The sequence below is a fragment of the Oncorhynchus mykiss genome, chromosome 9 (assembly GCF_013265735.2).
Source record: "Oncorhynchus mykiss isolate Arlee chromosome 9, USDA_OmykA_1.1, whole genome shotgun sequence".
NCBI lineage: Eukaryota > Metazoa > Chordata > Actinopteri > Salmoniformes > Salmonidae > Oncorhynchus > Oncorhynchus mykiss.
In genome coordinates this window covers 70,072,326-70,094,165 of record NC_048573.1, presented here as the reverse complement: position 1 = coordinate 70,094,165, position 21,840 = coordinate 70,072,326, and the positions used below count along the sequence as shown (strand labels likewise).

The 21,840-nt window shown below is 45.6% G+C and overlaps 3 protein-coding genes across 12 annotated transcripts in view; 2 read left to right on the top strand and 1 right to left on the bottom strand.

Annotated features, from left to right (window-relative positions):
- tnr5 (Tumor necrosis factor receptor superfamily member 5) overlaps positions 1-21,840 on the bottom strand; it is a gene marked incomplete at its 5' end in the record, with an annotated part of 1,066,050 nt that overhangs the window by 284,209 nt on the left and 760,001 nt on the right.
- LOC110532794 (probable glutamate receptor) lies at positions 634-20,622 on the top strand. The gene is made up of 10 exons (XM_036988863.1): positions 634-755; positions 3,186-3,267; positions 7,997-8,028; positions 9,279-9,458; positions 12,080-12,306; positions 13,104-13,201; positions 13,902-14,119; positions 15,450-15,669; positions 18,441-18,688; positions 20,005-20,622. Exons 2-10 carry the CDS (start codon positions 3,204-3,206, stop codon positions 20,101-20,103), a joined length of 1,386 nt encoding a protein of 461 aa, XP_036844758.1. The 5' UTR covers positions 634-755; positions 3,186-3,203; the 3' UTR covers positions 20,104-20,622.
- LOC118966109 lies at positions 9,651-11,485 on the top strand. 10 transcript variants are annotated; one of them, XM_036988864.1, is made up of 4 exons: positions 9,669-10,350; positions 10,447-10,754; positions 10,799-11,201; positions 11,243-11,485. In XM_036988864.1, the coding sequence occupies exons 1-4, from the start codon at positions 9,884-9,886 to the stop codon at positions 11,421-11,423; spliced, it is 1,359 nt and encodes a 452-aa protein (XP_036844759.1). In that variant the 5' UTR covers positions 9,669-9,883; the 3' UTR covers positions 11,424-11,485. The 10 variants fall into 10 exon arrangements, 8 of the variants coding, with proteins under 8 accessions (XP_036844765.1, XP_036844762.1, XP_036844766.1 ...); XM_036988866.1 differs by having other exon boundaries at positions 9,670-10,350; positions 10,843-11,201; XR_005053349.1 differs by lacking the exon at positions 9,669-10,350 and adding an exon at positions 9,651-9,665 and having other exon boundaries at positions 10,403-10,754; positions 10,799-11,485.

Below are 21,840 nucleotides of genomic sequence, written 5' to 3'. Positions count from 1 at the left end.
TACCCCTCCTGCTGTCTCTAGAGAGTTGAAAACAGCAGGTCGGGGACAGGTAGCACGTCCGGTGAACAGGTCAGGGTTCCATAGCCGCAGGCAGAACAGTTAAAACTGGAGCAGCAGCACGGCCAGGTGGACTGGGGACAGCAAGGAGTCATCATGCCAGGTAGCCCTGAGGCATGGTCCTAGGGCTCAGGTCCTCAGAGAAAGAGAAAGAAAGAGAGAATTAGAGAGAGCATACTTAAATTCACACAGGAAACCGGATAAGACAGGAGAAGTACTCCAGACATAACAGACTGACCCTAGACCCCGACACATAAACTACTGCAGCATAAATACTGGAGGCTGAGACAGGAGGGGTCAGGAGACCAGGAGACCCCTACACATGGACTTAAATAGGGAGATGTTGGGGGCTCTCTCTTATGTATGTAACCTGACAACATTCCTATTCATCTGGATTGTTACACATTGACTTACATATGGAGATGTTGGGGGGGTCTCTCTTATCTGGTCATCTTGATGTGTAGCACTCTATAAAGCTGCATTTGTACCAAGGGAAGTGAACAAGTGCACACTTTGGAAGAAAGCAGAGATTTATTGGCATGCAACTCGCTGTCGTCCTTCCATATCCAACCCCTTTATAGATGTGGGTTGTGTGATATCTGCTCCCCCCTCCTTAAACTGCTCCCAACCGGCCCTCTTCATTCACTACTTCATTTCCATCCTTCCACTTCTCTACCACGTAGGACGGAACATCTAAGGTAAAGGAATCCTTGTTTGACTTTTTCCTAGTTTATTGAGACAGTACTATTTACTTTTACAGTGAATTTTGAATGACAGCATCTTATTGCTGTTGTAGTTCCTAAAAAAAACATTTAGAAGCTTTCTCTTCCATGTGTCATCTACTAATAATTAGAAACTTGGTGGTTCGAGCACTGAATGCTGATTGGCTGACAGCCGTGGTATATCCGACCGTATACCATGGGGATGACAAAACATTATTATTATTATTATTATTATTATTTTTTGCTGCTCTAGTGCCCTTAGCTATCAGCCCTTAGCTGTGGTATATTGGCCATGTACTACACCTCCTCGTGCCTTATTGTTGAAGTTTATGTGCCGGGAGATGAGGCATGGTCTATTACATTTCCTTTGCATTATGACCCCCAAACTAGAACTTATTGTGAAATTCTGATGTAGGACATCCAATGTTTTTATTAGAAATAAAGTTGAATTTGAACCTTGTGACGAACCAGATAGACCAAACCATGTGTTGTAACTACAACCCAATCTCTAGGTGTGGTCTGTCAGTGAGTCCCAACCCACAAAAAAAAAACATTGTCCTTGGTTAGCAAAAATGTATTTGTTAAGTCCTAAATGAAATCCGATTGCTATAACCTGAGCCAACATTACCTTCAATGTTATAAAATCAATATATATATACATATCAGTCAAAAGTCTGGACACCTACTCATTCAAGGGTTTTAATTTTTAATTTTTACTATTTTCTACATTGTAGAATAATTGTGAAGGCATTAACACTATAAAATAACACATATGGAATCATGTAGTAACCAAAAAAGTGTTAAACAAATGAAAACATATTTTAGATTCTTTAAAGTAGCCACCCTTTGCCTTGACAGTTTTGCACACTCTTGGCATGCTCTCATCCAGCTTCATGAGGTAGTCACCTGGAATGCATTTCAATTAACAGGAGTGCCTTGTTAAAAGTTAATTTGTGGAATTTCTTCCTTATTGCGTTTGAGCCAATCAGTTGTGTTGTGACAAGATTGGGGTGGTATACAGAAGCCCTATTTGGTAAAAGACCAAGTCCATATTTTGGCAAGAACAGCTCAAATTAGCAAAGCAAAACAACAGTCCAACATTACTTTAAGACATGAAGGTCAGTCAGTACGGAAAATGTCAAGAACTTTTAAAGTTTCTTCAAGTACAGTCGCAAAAACCACCAAGCTCTATGATGAAACTGGCTCTCATGAGGACCGCCACAGGAAAAGAAGACCCAGAGTTACCTCTGCTGCAGAGGATAAGTTCATTAGAGTTAACTGCACCTCAGATTGCAGCCCAAATAAATGCTTCACAGAGTTCAAGTAACAGACACACCTCAACATCAACTGTTCAGAGGAGACTGTGTGAATCAGGCCTTGGTCGAACATGGTCGAATTGCAGCGAAGAAACAACTACTAAAGGACACCAGTAATAAGAAGAGACTTGCTTGGGCCAAGAAATAAGAGCAATGGACATTGGACCAGTAGAAATCTGTCCTTTCGTCTCAGTCCAAATGTGAGATTTATGTCTTTGTGAGACTCAGTGTAGGTGAAAGGATGACCTCCGCATGTGTTCTTCCCACCGTGAAGCATGGAGGAGGAGATGTGATGGTGTGAGGGGTGCTTTGCTGGTGACACTGTCAGTGATTTATTTAGAATTCCAGGCACACTTAACCAGCATGGCTTCCATAGCATTCTGCAGCGATACACCATCCCATCTGGTTTGCGCTTAGTGGGACTATCATTTGTTTCATCAACAGGCAATGACCCAACTGTAGGCTGTGTAAGGGCTATTTGTCCAAGAAGGAGAGTGATGGAGTGCTGCATTATGGTTTGGGATGAGTAGGACTGCAGAGTGAAGGAAAAGCAGCCAACAAGTGCTCCGCATGTGTGGGAACTCCTTCAAGACTGTTGGAAAAGCATTCCTCATGAAGCTGGTTGAGAGAGTGCAAAGCTGTCATCAAGGCAAAGGGTGGCTACTTTGAAGAATCTCAAATATAAAATATATTTTGATTTGTTTAACACTTTTTAGTTACTACATGATTCCATATGTGTTATTTCATAGTTGTGATGTCTTCACTATGATTATACAATGTAGAAAACAGTACAAATAAAGAAAAACCCTTGAATGAGTAGTTGTGTCCAAACTTTTAACTGGTACTGTATATATTTTACTATGTATAACTCCCATTTGACTTCTGGACACGTATCATTATTATTTCTAGAGAAATTGTCAGTTTTCTTAACTTAATTTGACACACAGCTTATGTTCAAGTTTTTATTACACTCATATCTGTTGATACAAACTGAAATGAATGAGCTTCTAATCAACAAAATACATTATGTAAAAATCTATTATACATTTTAACTTTGTCACTGAACTGCTTTCGCCTTTTTAATTCTCAGGTTCAGAAGGACGACGACATGAAAGCGTTTATTGGATCGGTTTTGTGTGTGGTGGCACTGCTATTTGTTGTTTGCACTGCAGGTAAATATAAATATATCACATGGTATACACTGAGTGTACGAAACATTAGGAACACCTTCCTAATATTGAGTTGCTCCCCCATTTGCCCTCAGAACAGCCTCAATTTGTCAGGGCCTGGAGTACAAGGTGTCGAAAGCATTCCACAGGGATGCTGATCCATGTTGACTCCATTGCTCCCCACATCTGTGTCAAGTTGGCTGGATGTCCTTTGGTGGACCATTATTGATCCACACGGGAAACTGTTGAGTGTGAAAAACCCAGAAGCGTTGCAGTTCTTGACATACTCAAACCGGTGCGCCTGGCACCTACTACAATACCCCGTTAAAAGGCACTTAAATATTTTGTCTTGCCCATTCACCCTCTGAATGGCACACATTCCATGTCTCAATGCTTAAAAATCCTCCCCTTCATCTCCTCCCCTTCATCTACACTGATTGAAGTGTTTTAGTAAATGACATCAATAAGGGATCATAGCTTTCACCTGGTCAGTCTGTCATGCAAGGAGCAGCAGGTGTTCCTAGGAACAGGTATTCTCAGTAAATCTGCTACTATAGCCATAAATCCAGGGTCAGGTATTGGTAACAATCCTATCGTTACATCCTATATCTGTGGTTGGGGGCAATTTGTTACGAATTTGTAACACAAATGATATGTCACAAATTCTCATTTGTGGCTAATGTTAGCTTGGTGGTTAACTTACTAATGTTAGCTTGGTGGTTAACTTACTAATGTTAGCTTGGTGGTTAACTTACTAATGTAAGCCAGGAGAGGGTTAAGTCTAGGGATTAGGTTAAAGAGTTAGGGGAAGGGTTGGCTAACATGCTAAGTAGTGGAAAAGTTGCTAAATAGCCTTAACATATCATACTAATTTGTGTGTCCCAAGATGTACATTTTACTAAATAATTTCTAGTCAATGAGACCAGGCTGAGTACCTTATTAAAAACAACAAAATCTCCCAGAATCACTTCCTCTGATTCAGAGGGGTTTGGGTTAAATGTGGAAGACATTCAGTTGCACAACTGCCTAGGTATCCCCTTTCCCTGCTACTGTGCAGGGTACTTGTTAACCATTTTCCTATAGTGACCCCTAGTGGTTTATAAGTAGTCAAGACGCCTCTGAACTATCTTAGGTTATTTATAGGAATTTGGGGGGAAAATGTTGAATGCAGTGAATACATTTAGAAAACATACTGCTGTGACAGGCAATAGTCTCTTCTAGAGCTGTGCAGCTTTAATAGAACCAGCCTTTGAAAGTCCTCCAGCATCCCAGCATGTTTTAGCCTGTGGGAAGGCACCCCAAAATGGTTAGTGTCTCGACATCTGACTCTTCCCATTGACCAAGGCTGGACGGCTGGAACCGCGTTCAAAGTGCCAGGGCCGCATCAGATCTGGCAGCCGACCATTTCTCACAAGTCATCTGAGAGGATGCCTGCCACGGCCAACAAAAGAGTATAATAAATCAATTGAGCTTGAAGTCAATTGCTCGGGGCAAGCCCGCGAAATGACCGGCATCTCCGTGGGCTTGTAGGTCGATGCCAGTGGTCTTTTTTACAAATTACTTTTGATGTGTGTCAGTGTGTCACTGACACCATGTGATACCAAGGGAGTACCCCGACTGCGCCGGCACCTCCGCTTCCCCGCCTCCAACTTTGGCAGGGCTTGTTAGGTCCTGAAGCGGACACGCTGAAATGGCATTGGTCACAGTCAATCGACGGCAAGGAAAACAAGTTTGAATGCCATGCATAATGTCTAAAAGAGGGAGAGGGATTGGAAAGGGTGACTTCCCCTTTTCTGGTGGAGTGGTTGGAAGGGGGGGGGGGGGGGGATTTGATGCCAGAACATTTATTTAGGGCAGAGCAGGGTGGGTAAGACCCCACTTTAGTCTCACCATAGGGGGTTTGAAACACAGCCCTGTGGTACCCCATTACTGTCCCCCTGCATTGCCCCCAAAATGGAAGGGAAAGTAGTCTGTTGACAGTGAGAGGATGTTTCTTTTTTTGCTGAGTTTATATTAATACTACGGTTAAACGTTTGGGGTCACTTAGAAAAGTCCTTGTTTTTGAAAGAAAAGCACTTTTTTTGTCCATTGAAATAACATCAAATTGATCAGAAATATAGTGTAGACATTGTTAATGTTGTAAATGACTATTGTAGCTGGAAAAGGCTGATTTAATATATATATATATATATATATATATATATATATATATATATATATATATATATATATATATATATATATATATATATATATATATATATATATATATATATATTTTTTTTTTAAATTAAAATACATATATATTCTTTTATGGAATATCTACATAGGCGTACAGTGGCCCATTATCAGCATCCATCACTCCTGTGTTCCAATGGCACGTTGTGTTAGCTAATCCAAGTTTATCATTTTAAAAGGCTAATTGATCATTAGAAAACACTTTTGCAATTGTTAGCACATCTGCAAACTGTTGTGCTAATTAAAGAAACAATAAAACTGGCCTTCTTTAGACTAGTTGAGTATCTGGCGCATTAGCATTTGTGGGTTCGATTACAGGCTCAAAATGGCCAGAAACAAATAACTGTCTTCTGAAACTCATCCATCTATTTTTGTTCTGAGAAATGAAGGCTATTCCAAGTGAAAATTGCCAAGAAACTGAGGATCTCGTACAACGCTGTGTACTACTCCCTTCACAGAACAGCACAAACTGTCTCTAACCAGAATAGAAAGAGGTGCACAACCCCGGTGCACAACTGAGCAAGATGACAAGTACATTAGTGTCTAGTTTGAGAAACAGACACCTCACAAAAACTCAACTGGCAGCTTCATTTAATATTACCCGCAAAACACCAGTCTCATGTACATGTATCACTAGCCACTTTAACTATGCCACTTTGTTTACATACTCATCTCATATGTATATACTGCACTCAATACCATCTACTGTATCTTGCCTATGCCGCTCTGTACCATCACTCATTCATATATCTTGATGTACATATTCTTTATCCCCTTACACTTGTGTCTATAAGGTAGTAGTTTTGGAATTGTTAGCTAGATTACTTGTTGGTTATTACTGCATTGTCGGAACTTGAAGCACAAGCATTTCGCTACACTCGCATTAACATCTGCTAACCATGTGTATGTGACAAATAAAATTTGATTTGATTTTCAATGTCAACAGTGAAGAGGATTCTCTGGGATGCTAACCTTCTAGGCAGAGTTGCAAAGAAAAAGCCATATCTCAGACTGGCCAATAAAAAGAAAAGATTAAGATGGGCGAAAAAACACAGAAGACAGAGCAAGATCAGAAAAAAAGTGTTATGGCCAGACAAATCTAAGTATGAGGTGTTGAGATCACAAAGAAGAATATTTGTGAGACAGAAAAAATGAAAATATGCTGGAGGCGTGCTTGAAGCCATCTGTCAAGCATGGTGGAGGCAATGTGATGGTCTGGTTGGTGGTGGTAAAGTGGGAGATTTGTACAGGGTAAAATGGATCTTGAAGAAGGAAAGCTATCGCTTCATTTTGCAACGCCCTGTGGACGGTGCTTAACTCTTGCTCCCACCTGAGACGCAGACGTCTCATCTAGACACCTGGAAATGCAAATGCGCTACGCTAAATGCTAAATGTACTCATTAAAACTCAGACGTTCATTAAAACACACATGCAGGGTATTGAATTAAAGCTACACTCGTTGTGAATCTAGCCAACAAGTCAGATTTTAAAATGCTTTTCGGCGAAAGCATGAGAAGCTATTATCTGATAGCATGCAACACCCCGAAATACCTGAAGGGGACGTAAACAAAAGAATTAGCGTAGCCGGCGCTACACAAAACGCAGAAATAAAATATAAAACATTCATTACCTTTGATGATATTCTTTGTTGGCACTCCTATATGTTCCATAAACATCACAATTGGGTCTTTTTCCCGATTTAAATCCGTCCATGTCTGCCCAAAATATCCATTTGTATAGCCTGTCTGGTTCAGGAAAAAGCTCCCTTCCAAAACACAACGTCATTTTTTTAAATTATATTGACAAAACACTTCAACCTACTTTTGTAACCCAACTTTAGGTATTTGTAAACGTTAATAATCGATCAAATTGATCACTGGGCGATCTGTATTCAATAGCAGCTACTCAAGAAAACGTTGTCCTTTGTCTCTCTTCCAAAAATCTTTTCCTGTATGCTGGACGAAATGAAGGATCTATTTGTCATTACACAAAGGATTTTTGTCAATCCAACAAGCATCGGTTGAAATCTCTTCAGATTACCTCAACAAATTGACGACTAGAATGCCAAAGGTCTGAAAGGCTGTACTTGCTGATTCTTTGACAAAAGCAAATTTTGAAGGACACAATTATTATTTGAATTAAAAATCATTATTTTTAACCTTGTCAACACCTTGACTATCTTTCATATTCATTTCATTTCATGTACATACATGTACAGCACCAGTCAAAAGTTTGGACACACCTACACATTCAAGGGTTTTTCATTGTTGAATAATAGTGAAGACATCAAAACTATGAAATGACATATGGAATCATGTAGTAACCAAAAAAGTGTTAAACAAATCAAAAATAATTTTATATGTGAGATTCTTCAAATAGCCACCCTTTACCTTGATGACAGCGGTGCACATTCTTGGCATTCTCTCATATATTTACCCAGACACGCTGAAGAGCAGTGTGAGGAGATTCTCATGTTTTGTTTTTGTCGTTCCAGGGCCCCCGGTGTTATCCGTCTCCACTATATTGGTAAGATATTATATATACATCACGCTAATACTTATCACAATCATTGTTTTTTTTATTCGTTTGTTATGCATATCATATCTGACAGCAAACATACTAATTTTCATATTTCATTATGACTCCTGATCAAATTACTTTAAATTGGGTACACGTGTTTGTACAACACTGTGGCAGCCCAATTCCGATGTATTGAAAGGTCTGATACCTATTAGTCTTCCCCAAAATGTTTAAATAGAAAAAACACATAGATTCAGATCTTTTGAGTTCCGATTTTATTCCACATTCATATGTGGTTCTCAATCCTGATAAGATTATGACGTTGCTTATCTGACCTCAGTCTGGATGCTCAGTTTACCTGCCATTACCATGACAACCACCCCAAAATGTTAGGGAACAATGGCAGGAAATTAGTATTGCATCTGTGTGCTATTTCAGAGGACACAGGTGTGTGAATGCGCAAATCTGACATGCGAGTGTGGACAGAACTGGGTTCTCAGGATGGCTGTGTAAAAGCAGCTGATCATATACTGAACAAAAATATAAACGCAACTTGTAAAGTGTTGGGTTCATGAGTTGAAATAAAAGATCCCAGAAATGTTGATAAGGTGCATTCATGGGTCTGAGACCGGCCACCCTGGACAGCTGATGAATCTGAGAAGTATTTCTGTCTGTAATAAAGCCTATTTGTGGGGGAAAACTAATTCTGATTGGCTGCACACTTGCCCCAGTTATGTGAAATCCATAGATTAGGGCCCAATGAATTTATTTAAATTGACTGATTTCCTTATATGAACTGTAACACAGTAAAATCATTGAAATTGTTGCATGTTGCATTTATATCTTTGTTCAGTATAGATCTCGCATGACATCATACACTAGATTTCACCATTTTAGGGAGCCATTCGTGGCCAGTCCCCATGTCGTTATGCGCTCAATATTGTAACATGACACGACAGTTGATATACTGCTATACAAAGAATTAAATAGAACACTGTCTTTCAAATTCAAAGGAACAATGGCAGGGAATTAGTTTTGCATCTCTGTGTTATTTCAGAGGATACAGCGGTGTGAATGCAGCCATCTTGGTCAATTAGACTCATTTGAATGTATCCCTGACCAAGATTAGCTGCCGTTATCAGCATATTCTTGTCTTATGAGGGTCTATGACAGAGCCACTCTAGTAACTTTATGTAACTCTATGCTAGTGTGCATGTTTTAAAATATGATCCACTTGTTGGATTCACTCCCACCAGCAAGAACCATACACTATGACCCAAGGGTCTGAGCTGGAGGGGTACTGCATTGACCTGCTAGCGGAGATTGCCAAACGGTTGGACTTCAAGTACACCGTGCACCTGGTGAAGGATGGAAAGTATGGGCAACAGGATGAGAGCGGAAACTGGTTGGGGATGATCGGGGAGGTGGTCCGAGGGGTGAGTGGCCTGGACAGAAGGTAGTGGTATACGGTACGCTGGGGGATTGGACAGAAGGTAGCGGTATACGGTACGCTGGGGGATTGGACAGAAGGTATCAGGTGGTGGTATATGGTACGATGGGGGATTGGACAGAAGGGTATACGGTACGCTGGGGGATTGGACAGAAGGTAGCGGTATACGGTACGCTGGGGGATTGGACAGAAGGTATCAGGTGGTGGTATATGGTACGCTGGGGGATTGGACAGAAGGGTATACGGTACGCTGGGGGATTGGACAGAAGGTAGCGGTATACGGTACGCTGGGGGATTGGACAGAAGGTATCAGGTGGTGGTATACGGTACGCTGGGGGATTGGACAGAAGGTATCAGGTGGTGGTATATGGTACGCTGGGGGATTGGACAGAAGGTATCAGATGGTGGTATATGGTACACTGGGGGATTGGACAGAAGGTATCAGGTGGTGGTATTCGGTACACTGGGGGATTGGACAGAAGGTATCAGGTGGTGGTATTCGGTACGCTAGGGGATTGGACAGAAGGTATCAGGTGGTGGTATATGTTACGCTGGGGGATTGGACAGAAGGTATCAGGTGGTGGTATTCGGTACGCTAGGGGATTGGACAGAAGGTATCAGGTGGTGGTATTCGGTACGCTGGGGGATTGGACAGAAGGTATCTGGTGGTGGTATATGTTACGCTGGGGGATTGGACAGAAGGTATCAGGTGGTGGTATATGGTACACTGGGGGATTGGACAGAAGGTATCAGGTGGTGGTGTATGGTACACTGGGGGATTGGACAGAAGGTATCAGGTGGTGGTATATGGTACACTGGGGGATTGGACAGAAGGTATCAGGTGGTGGTATATGGTACACTGGGGGATTGGACAGAAGGTATCAGGTGGTGGTATATGGTACACTGGGGGATTGGGGGATTGGACAGAAGGTATCAGGTGGTGGTATATGGTACGCTGGGGGATTGGACAGAAGGTATCAGGTGGTGGTATATGGTACGCTAGGGGATTGGACAGAAGGTATCAGGTGGTGGTATATGGTACGCTGGGGGATTGGACAGAAGGTATCAGGTGGTGGTATATGGTACACTGGGGGATTGGACAGAAGGTATCAGGTGGTGGTATACGGTACACTGGGGGATTGGACAGAAGGTATCAGGTGGTGGTATATGGTACACTGGGGGATTGGACAGAAGGTATCAGGTGGTGGTATACAGTACACTGGGGGATTGGACAGAAGGTATCAGGTGGTGGTATATGGTACACTGGGGGATTGGACAGAAGGTATCAGGTGGTGTTATTCGGTACACTAGGGGATTGGACAGAAGGTATCAGGTGGTGGTATATGTTACGCTGGGGGATTGGACAGAAGGTATCAGGTGGTGGTATATGGTACGCTGGGGGATTGGACAGAAGGTATCAGGTGGTGGTATATGGTACGCTGGGGGATTGGACAGAAGGTATCAGGTGGTGGTATATGGTACACTGGGGGATTGGACAGAAGGTATCAGGTGGTGGTATATGGTACGCTGGGGGATTGGACAGAAGGTATCAGGTGGTGGTATATGGTACGCTGGGGGATTGGACAGAAGGTATCAGGTGGTGGTATATGGTACGCTGGGGGATTGGACAGAAGGTATCAGGTGGTGTTATATGGTACACTGGGGGATTGGACAGAAGGTATCAGGTGGTGTTATATGGTACACTAGGGGATTGGACAGAAGGTATCAGGTGGTATATGGTACGCTGGGGGATTGGACAGAAGGCATCAGGTGGTGGTATATGGTACGCTGGGGGATTGGACAGAAGGTATCAGGTGGTGGTATATGGTACGCTGGTGGATTGGACAGAAGGTATCAGGTGGTGGTATATGGTACACTGGGGGATTGGTTGCGTCATTCAGTCTATTTCTGTTTTTTATTTGACCTTTATTTAACTAGGCAAGTCAGTTAAGAATAATTTATTATTTTCAATAACAGCCTAGGAACAGTGGGTCAGTGCCTTGTTCAGGGGTAGAACAACATATTTTTTTACCTTGTCAGCTCAGGGATTCAATCTTGCATCCTTTTGGTGTGTGTGTGTGTCCGTACTCCTGTGTGTGTGTGTGTGTGTGTGTGTCCGTACGCCTGTGTGTGTGTGTGTGTGTGTGTGTCCGTACGCCTGTGTGTGTGTGTGTGTGTGTGTCCGTACGCCTGTGTGTGTGTGTGTGTGTGTGTCTGTACTCCGGTGTGTGTGTGTCTGTACTCCGGTGTGTGTGTGTCTGTACTCCGGTGTGTGTGTGTGTCTGTCCAAACTTCTGTGTGTGTGTGTGTGTGTGTGTCCGTACGCCTGTGTGTGTGTGTGTGTGTGTGTGTCCGTACGCCTGTGTGTGTGTGTCCGTACGCCTGTGTGTGTGTCCGTACGCCTGTGTGTGTGTCCGTGCGCCTGTGTGTGTGTCCGTGCGCCTGTGTGTGTGTGCGTGCGCCTGTGTGTGTGTCCGTACGCCTGTGTGTGTGTGTGTGCGTACTCCCGTGTGCGTCTGGGTGTCCGTGCGTCTGGGTGTCCGTGTGTGTGTGTGTGTGTGCGTACTCCCGTGTGTGTGCCTGCTCTTGTCTCCCCCTATCTATCAGGAGGCCGACCTGGCGGTAGCCTCTCTGACCCTCACAGCGACCAGGGAACAGGGGGTGGAGATGAGCACTCCCTTCATGCAGACGGGCATTGGTTTCATCCTGAGCAGGGACGTGGGCTCCGAGGAGAGCCACTCCCTCAGCTTCCTCTTCCCCTTCTCCACCGAAATGTGGGTGGGCATCCTCCTGGCCTTCCTGGTGACCGGCCTCTGCATATATCTGGTTTCTAGGTGAGCTAAAATCTCTGGCCTTATTTTTTAAATGTGTTTATTTAACCTTATTTATCCGTTTTTTTTCTCTCGTTGAGATAACATCTATTTTCCAAGAGAGACCTGGTCCAATAGCAGCAGGGGGAACAACGTTTCAGACAAAAACAACTTACATACACTAACACAACATTAAACAAAACTATAAACACACATACAGTACAACAATTACATATTACATAAAAAAAACACGAAAGTCTTGACTAAGAAAACAGCTGTCCTAAAGACAACTACACTCTTCCATGATATATACATCAATCAAGTGTTTAAACTCCACCAACGAAACTAGATCATCAAATCGGGCCTCTGCATTTATTTGGTGGTCAGGTGAAAAATCATTATCTCCTTGGCCTCATTCCAAATCAAATCCCTAGCTAGCTATCAACACTAGGCACTTCGGGGGCAATCCTAACTTCCACTTAAATCGAATTTCACTATGTCATCCGTTGAAGTCAATGAGATTAAATGAGAATTTGACTTGCATAAAAATAGAAGTTAGGATTCATGCCTTGCATAAAAAGATGGGGGATTGGACAGAAGGTATCAGGATCAACATAGAAATGATGCATAATGCTATGAAACAAATAGGCTATGTACGTCAAGTATACAAACCATAGCGTGGGAGATTGTAGTTCAAATGATGTCAACGGAAGTAGAAACTGCACTGCTAATTCATTCTTTGTAAGAATGTGGTTTGGCCGCTGTCCAGACAATAAAGAAGATATATCTCAATGGTCACTTTGTTTTTCTGCCCACCCCAGGATAAGCCCCTGTGAGTGGGCAGACCCCGAGACAGACGAACACAGCTTCACTCTCCTGCACAGCTTCTGGTACATCACTGGAGCCCTGACCCTGCAAGGTAACGCAGCTATGAGTCAAATCGCCCCCGGAGTCAAACCGCTGCTTCCAAGTCACATGTAACATGGAGCCATGCTATTTTGGCAAAGGGAGTCTAGACAGGGGTTTCTTTCCTACTATGAAGACTAGAAGAATCTAGAACACCATAGAATCTGCTTTACTGTGGGTCCACTAAATATGGCCGCCAGTCTACCCAGTCTGGACAGGGGTTTATCTTCCTGCTATGAAGACTAGAAGAGTCTAGAACACCATAGAATCTGCTTTACTGTGGGTCCACTAAATATGGCCGCCAGTCTACCCAGTCTGGACAGGGGTTTATGTTCCTGCTATGAAGACATTGATTGTCTCGACCAGGATTTTGGTTCCTTTTCTTCTTTATTGTCCCTGAAAGTAACATAGAACCTAAAAGATAAACAATAAGGGAAAAAGTGTAATAATTGAGGTTCTAACCAACACAGCAGGTGTTATTATGCTTACATACGAGAGAAATCTATGTAATCTAAGTTATTTAAAAAACATTTTCTACATTGCTCTGTTTAAGAGAAAACTAAGACATGGAAGTTTGCACACTTTCTAGTGTAGTCCAGATGAATGCAATGGAGTGAGTATAGTTTCATATGTTTTCCGTCCCATTTCTATGTTTCAGTCATATAATTAAATGAAACATAATATAATGTATGTTTTGTGTTTTGCATTCTCAGGTGCTGGCCCACACCCTAAAGGCCTGTCTGGTCGCGTTATCAGCGCTATCTGGTGGGTGTTCGCGGTGGTGCTCCTGGCCTGCTACTTCAGCAACTTTAACGCCATGCTACGCTCGGATTCCAAACATGTCTCCGTGAATAACTTCGAGGAGCTGGCCAAACAGGACGTCATCGACTACGGAACAGTCGAAGGGGGATCCACGTTCAACTTCTTCAAAGTATGTGTTGCTTTAAAAAGAATAACAACCCATACACATTTATTCCTTAGTAAACGTCAAGGTAGTACAGAGCCAGATACCTGCCAAAAGGTTGAACATACGTATCGTTAAGATCGTAAGAAAATCCATACGTAAAGTGTTAGGATCGTAAGAAAAGCCATGCGTGAAACGTAAACATGACATTTCATCTGTGAACATACAAACACCATGTTGTGATTATGGACCAGACTTTTAGGCTTGAACAAATCTTGTGTAGCAATTCTGATGTACAATAATACCTTTCAGAGTTTTGGCAGTGTCATCCCACCAACAAAAAAAAACGTACACCCAACGGCCTATGAGGAGTGCTACCCGAACAAGAATAACACAGTATTAAAAAGCCAGGGAAACCGGAAAGAGGTATCCTGCACATTTTCAAGTTAAAAGTCTCTATTCAAGGAAGAGGTTAAACGTAGGCTGAGTCTGGCATAAGCTTATTCCCACACTTTACAAAAACTGTTGGTTGATTGACTGGCTACATTCAGTTCATGTCCTTTAGTTGGTTGATTGACTAGCTAACTTTGACTAGCTACATTCAGTTCATGTCCTTTAGTTGGTTGATTGACTAGCAAACTTTGACTAGCTACATTCAGTTCATGTCCTTTAGTTGGTTGATTGACTAGCTAACTTCGACTAGCTACGTTCAGTTCATGTCCTTTAGTTGGTTGATTGACTAGCAAACTTTGACTAGCTACATTCAGTTCATGTCCTTTAGTTGGTTGATTGACTAGCTAACTTCGATTAGCTACGTTCAGTTCATGTCCTTTAGTTGGTTGATTGACTAGCTAACTTCGACTAGCTACGTTCGGGTCATGTCCTTTAGTTGGTTGATTGACTAGCTAACTTCGACTAGCTACGTTCGGTTCATGTCCTTTGCAGATGCCACAAATGTTTTTACGCATAAAAAAGATTTGTAACCAAGTAAAGGGAGACGTAAAGTAAGAATTGAATGTGTAAATGTTAATTCATAGTCATAACATAGGGGTATGTACGTTTCCAGATCTGTTTCATGTTTACGTTTCAAGTTTACATTTCATGTTTAAAGCATTGGATTTTCTTACGATCCTAATGATACATACGTTCAACCTTTTGGCAGGTATCTGGCTCCATAATGGAAGTCAATAAATGTATTTTCTTATCGGTACCTGTTCATAGTTCTGTACATTCCCTTCCATGGTGGGTTTCTGGATGAAAGAGTAGAACTGGAACCGCTTATGTCTCAACAACAACAGCCAAAATCAATTGTATCAATTTTGCATTTCTACGGTTCTCATTTCGCACACATTTCCAGAACTCCAAAAACCCCACCTACCGACGCATCTACCAGCATATGGAGAGGAAGAAGAGTTGTGTGGCTTCAGTGGAAGAGGGCAATCGACGCACCCAGGAAGGCAACTACGCCTTTATTGGAGAGGCAGCGTCTCTGGACCTGGCTGTGGCTCGCTACTGCAACCTGATCCGCAGCAGCGAACTCATCGCCATGAGAGGGTACAGCATTGCAGCACCCCTAGGTAAGCGACTAGCAGCTGAGTCCACGGTACCCCTAGGTGAGCCCCTAGCAGCTGAGTCCACAGTACCCCTAGCAGCTGTGTCCACGGTACCCCTAGGTGAGCCCCTAGCAGCCGAGTCCACGGTACCCCTAGGTGAGCCCCTAGCAGCCGAGTCCACGGTACCCCTAGGTGAGCCCCTAGCAGCCGAGTCCACGGTACCCCTAGGTGAGCCCCTAGCAGCCGAGTCCACGGTAACCCTAGGTGAGCCCCTAGCAGCCGAGTCCACGGTACCCCTAGGTGAGCCCCTAGCAGCCGAGTCCACGGTACCCCTAGGTGAGCCCCTAGCAGCTGAGTCCACGGTACCCCTAGGTGAGCCCCTAGCAGCCGAGTCCACGGTACCCCTAGGTGAGCCCCTAGCAGCCGAGTCCACGGTACCCCTAGGTGAGCCCCTAGCAGCCGAGTCCACGGTACCCCTAGGTGAGCCCCTAGCAGCCGAGTCCACGGTACCCCTAGGTGAGCCCCTAGCAGCCGAGTCCACGGTACCCCTAGGTGAGCCCCTAGCAGCCGAGTCCACGGTACCCCTAGGTGAGCCCCTAGCAGCCGAGTCCACGGTACCCCTAGGTGAGCCCCTAGCAGCCGAGTCCACGGTACCCCTAGGTGAGCCCCTAGCAGCCGAGTCCGCTGTGCTGTCAATAAAGGAACATTGGGAATGTTGTCTGTGTGTTTTTATGGGTGGCCTGTTGTGGTGGTGAGTATCTGAATTATTTGATGTGTGGTTCATTACTTGATACACACACACTTACACACACTGACCCCCTTCTCTCACACATAAAATACTCACACACTAACTCCTTGCTCTCCCACCCTCCTCCCCGTCTCTCTCTCCCACCGTCCTCCCTGTCTCTCTCTCTCCCACCGTCCTCCCTGTCTCTCTCTCTCCCACCGTCCTCCCTGTCTCTCTCTCTCCCACCCTCCTCCCTGTCTCTTTCTCCCACCCTCCTCCCTGTCTTTCTCCCTCCCACCCTCCTCCCTGTCTTTCTCCCTCCCACCCTCCTCCCTGTCTCTCTCCCTCCCACCCTCCTCCCCTTCTCTCTCTCCTCACACCCTCCTCCCCTTCTCTCTCTCCACTACACCCTCCTCCCCTTCTCTCTCTCCCTCACACCCTCCTCCCCTTCCCTCTCCCTCCCACCCTCCTCCCCGTCTCTCTCTCCCTCCCACCCTCCTCCCCGTCTCGCTCTCCCTCCCACCCTCCTCCCCGTCTCGCTCTCCCTCCCACCCTCCTCCCCGTCTCGCTCCCACCCTCCTCCCCGTCTCGCTCCCACCCTCCTCCCCGTCTCTCTCCCTCAACCTCCTCCCCGTCTCTCTCCCTCAACCTCCTCCCCGTCTCTCTCCCTCAACCTCCTCCCCGTCTCTCTCCCTCAACCTCCTCCCCGTCTCTCTCCCTCAACCTCCTCCCCTTCCGTCTCTCTCCCTCAACCTCCTCCCCTTCCGTCTCTCTTCCTCCCTCACACCCTCCTCCCCTTCCGTCTCTCTTCCTCCCTCTCACCCTCCTCCCCTTCCGTCTCTCTTCCTCCCTCACACCCTCCTCCCCTTCCGTCTCTCTTCCTCCCTCACACCCTCCTCTCCTTCCGTCTCTCTTCCTCCCACACACCCTCCTCCCCTTCCGTCTCTCTCCCTCCCTCACACCCTCCTTCCCGTCTCTCTCCCTCAACCTCCTCCCCGTCTCTCTCCCTCCCTCACACCCTCCTCCCCTTCCGTCTCTCTCCCTCCCTCCTCCCCTTCCGTCTCTCTTCCCTCCCTCCTCCCCTTCCGTCTCTCTTCCCTCCCTCCTCCCCTTCCGTCTCTCTCCCTCCCTCACACCCTCCTTCCCGTCTCTCTCCCTCAACCTCCTCCCCGTCTCTCTCCCTCCCTCACACCCTCCTCCCCTTCCGTCTCTCTTCCCTCCCTCCTCCCCTTCCGTCTCTCTTCCCTCCCTCACACCCACCTCCCCTTCCGTCTCTCTTCCTCCCACACACCCTCCTCCCCTTCCGTCTCTCTCCCTCCCTCACACCCTCCTTCCCGTCTCTCTCCCTCAACCTCCTCCCCGTCTCTCTCCCTCCCTCACACCCTCCTCCCCTTCCGTCTCTCTCCCTCCCTACTGCCCTTCCCTCTCTCTCCCTCCCTCCTCCCCTTCCGTCTCTCTCCCTCCCTCCTCCCCTTCCGTCTCTCTTCCTCCCTCACACCCTCCTCCCCTTCCGTCTCTCTTCCTCCCTCACACCCTCCTCCCCTTCCATCTCTCTTCCTCCCACACACCCTCCTCCCCTTCCGTCTCTCTCCCTCCCTCACACCCTCCTTCCCGTCTCTCTCCCTCAACCTCCTCCCCGTCTCTCTTCCTCCCTCACACCCTCCTCCCTTTCCGTCTCTCTCCCTCCCTCCTCCCCTTCCGTCTCTCTCCCTCCCTCCTCCCCTTCCGTCTCTCTTCCCTCCCTCCTCCCCTTCCGTCTCTCTTCCCTCCCTCCTCCCCTTCCGTCTCTCTTCCCTCCCTCCTCCCCTTCCGTCTCTCTTCCCTCCCTCCTCCCCTTCCGTCTCTCTTCCCTCCCTCCTCCCCTTCCGTCTCTCTTCCCTCCCTCCTCCCCTTCCGTCTCTCTTTCCTCCCTCCTCCCCTTCCGTCTCTCTTCCCTCCCTCCTCCCCTTCCGTCTCTCTTCCGTCCCTCTCTCTCCCTCCTCCTCCATCCCTCTCTCTCGCTCCTCCATCCCTCTCTCCCTCCTCCTCCATCCCTCTCTCCCTCTTCCATCCCTCTCTCTCCTGTCAGGCTTTCCAATGATGAAGAACATAACAGTGGCCATACTGCAACTGAGTGAATCTGGGGAGTTGGCCTTCCTGCAGAGTAAGTGGTGGGCCAGCAGCTGCTTGCCAGAGGGGGGCCAAGCCCCACATGCCCTCCAGCCCCACCTCCTGAGGGGTCTATTCCTTCTCCTGGCCCTGGGGTTGGGCCTGGGACTCCTCATGGCCATCCTGGAGCTTGCCTCCAAGGCCCGCAGTCAAGCCAAGGACCAGAAGGTAAAAGGGAACATGAGGAGCGGATAAAGAATGGACCTTTAAAAAATATGTTCTGTTTATTGCGATTTTCAAATCTATGCATGAATATTGAAAGCCTACACAATAATTTTCCTCTAACAATTCCTCACCTTTTTCCTCTCCTCTCCTATCCTCCTATCTCCCTTATCTCCTTCTATCCTCCTCCCCTCTCTTCTCACCTCTCTCTCCTCCTCCCTTCTCTCCTTCTATCCTCCTCCCCTCTCTTCTCACCTCTCTCTCCTCCTCTCCTTCTATCCTCCTCCCCTCTCTTCTCACCTCTCTCTTCTCCCCTTTCCCCTCTGTTCTTTCCCCTCCCATCTCTTTACTCTCCCCTCCCATCTCTCCCCTCCCATCTCTCCCCTGTCTTTACTCTCCCCTGTCTTTACTCTCCCCTGTCTTTACTCTCCCCTGTCTTTACTCTCCCCTGTCTTTACTCTCCCCTGTCTTTACTCTCCCCTGTCTTTACTCTCCCCTGTCTTTACTCTCCCCTGTCTTTACTCTCCCCTGTCTTTACTCTCCCCTCTCTTTACTCTCCCCTCTCTTTACTCTCCCCTCCCATCTCTCCCCTCCCATCTCTCCCCTCCCATCTCTCCCCTCCCATCTCTCCCCTCCCATCTCTCCCCTCTCTTTACTCTCCCCTCTCTACTCTCCCCTCCCATCTCTCCCCTCTCTTTCCTCTCCCCTCTATTTACTCTCCCCTCCCCTCTTTACTCTCCCCTCCCATCTCTCCCCTCTCTTTCCTCTCCCCTCCCATCTCTCCTCTCTTTACTCTCCCCTCTCTTTCCTCTCCCCTCCCATCTCTCCCCTCTTTCCTTTCCCCTCTCTTTCCTCTCCCCTCCCATCTCTCCCCTCCCATCTCTCCCCTCTCTTTACTCTCCCCTCCCATCTCTCCCCTCTCTTTCCTCTCCCCTCCCATCTCTCCTCTCTTTACTCTCCCCTCCCATCTCTCCCCTGTTCTTTCCTCTCCCCTCTCTTTACTCTCCCCTATCTTTACTCTCCCCTCCCATCTCTCCCATCTTTCCTCTCTTTACTCTCCCCTCCCCTCTTTCCTCTCCCCTCTCTTTCCTCTCCCCTCTCTTTCCTCTCCCCTCCCATCTCTCCTCTCTTTACTCTCCTCTCTCTTTACTCTCCCCTCCCATCTCTCCCCTGTTCTTTCCTCTCCCCTCTCTTTACTCTCCCCTCCCATCATTCCCCTCTGTCCTCTGTCCTCTCCCCTCTCTTTACTCTTTCCTCTCCCCTCTCTTTCCGCTCCCCTCTCTTTACTCTCCCCTACCATCTTTCCCCTCTTCTCCCCACAGAAATCCTGCTGCTCAGTGTTGTTGGCAGAACTGAGTCAGCGCTTCGGATCGCGTGGGGCAAACGCAGGCACAGAGATGTCAGAGAAGAGCAAAGCGTAAAGGATACGTTTCACTGGCTGGTTCCTAACAACATCAGAGTTGGATATGCAAATAAGACCGTGTAAATCCGTTCCTGTCCTTGAGAGCAGCAGTGTCTTCCCTATCATAGTGTATCTACAGCAATATGTTCTGTTTCATAACGTACCACACAGCTACCAAGTTCCCCACGTGTAAATACAATGGCTTGTTAGAGTAGATTCTACTATAGATTCCACTCTGAAAAGGTATTATAGAAAACAGCAACAATAGCATTTCCTGTCCTCAGACGACATGGTCCATAGCAGAAATGAACTAACAGTGATGAAATATTAAGTTGATACAGGCTCTTCAATGAACCTCCAGATGAATGTGTAAGTGTATGTTATTGTAGGCCTATTTGTTGTTGTTGATATGAACAGGTTGTATTTTTTGTACTGCCAAAATATGTTGTACTAAATCACATCTGATTGGCTTTTAAGTTGTTTCATTAACTGTTCTGTGTAACGTTTAACTGTCTACCAAATAAATTCCTAGACATGATTTTAAGATGTTGGTTGTCACATGATTTCACGCCTAACCTCTCTCTCAAAACTATTTGGATGGATAGAAAGCAAAGACAAAATGGTACATTCTTGATAGGCCTACATTTATTCAATGTTGCTTCTAGGAAGGAAGGGGGAATGAACATGCACTGTAGGTTTCATAACAGGTTTTTTCTTCTTCGAGGGACACCGGTGTTGTGCACAAAAACTCACCCCTGCCAGAATTCCCCCCTCCCCCTTTCGCGTGAACGCGCACGAACTCAATTATTCGACTTGCTTGCTAGTTGGAATTTTCTGATCACGTTACGCTGCATTTCATTTTATTTATTTTTTACGTCGGTTTGATCGCGTTGGAGGCACTGGTAATGTCTGCAGTTTTCCGTTTGGCTATTTGTTTCAAGTGTATCAGTCATTATTGTCACACCTCCCCACAGGTCATCTAGCAAAACATAATGTCAAGTAGTCTATACATCTATACATGTCTTTTACTGAGCAAACGGAACAAGGGAATAGTATAGGTTTCTTGTAACATAATTATTTAAATACATGCGTTTTAGTGGCCATCCTAGTCAGAAGTTGGATGGATCAAAGATAACCTTGAAAGATCCATATAAATGTTTTATCTACAATTATATTCAATTATTAATTGAACATAGCAGTGTTTTGGAGGAGAGTGACTGCTATTTCTTCTCTCATGATGTTAACATCTTTGTCCGTATTTGAAAAGACAATCGACTCCTCCTTCAGAACACATTCAGCAAACTGGGGAAAAAATGATGGGCATTTCAGTTTTCCCCAACAAAATGATGTTACACTTAAGATTCAAATTTGCAAGTATACAACGACACAGCTATAATATTATTTGACAGTTCTGTTTTTCCTTTTAGTCAGCATACTTTCAGTAGGTTAATTGTACATTACTTATACTCTCGTACTTACTTTCAAGACAAAGACCCCACAAGAAGTAACATCTTGTTGACATGGGTGAGGAAGGGTACCACACACCCTTCTGAAGATATTACACCCCTTCTCTCTCAGGAATTATCTGAACATATATACTGATAAAAGTACAGCATTTTGAAACACTTTATTGATTACAATATAGAGATTAATAACAGAGGGGAATCTGAGAATGCAGTGACTCCAGCAGGGTGTGAGTTGAAGTAGTCAAATCTGGAGCTGACAAGGGCTGGAATGACATGTGAGATAATCCGAG

Bases quoted from the DNA above. Each gene is read 5' to 3' on its own strand.
- LOC110532794 (XM_036988863.1), top strand. From the start codon at position 3,204: ATGAAAGCGTTTATTGGATCGGTTTTGTGTGTGGTGGCACTGCTATTT. The intron at 3,268-7,996 runs GTAAATATAAAT...TTGTCGTTCCAG, and splicing joins ATTTGTTGTTTGCACTGCAG to GGCCCCCGGTGTTATCCGTC. The intron at 15,670-18,440 runs GTAAGCGACTAG...CTCTCCTGTCAG, and splicing joins CAGCATTGCAGCACCCCTAG to GCTTTCCAATGATGAAGAAC.
- LOC118966109 (XM_036988864.1), top strand. From the start codon at position 9,884: ATGGTACACTGGGGGATTGGACAGAAGGTATCAGGTGGTGGTATTCGG. The intron at 10,351-10,446 runs GTATCAGGTGGT...ATTGGACAGAAG, and splicing joins ACTGGGGGATTGGACAGAAG to GTATCAGGTGGTGGTATATG. The intron at 11,202-11,242 runs GTGGTATATGGT...AGAAGGCATCAG, and splicing joins GATTGGACAGAAGGTATCAG to GTGGTGGTATATGGTACGCT.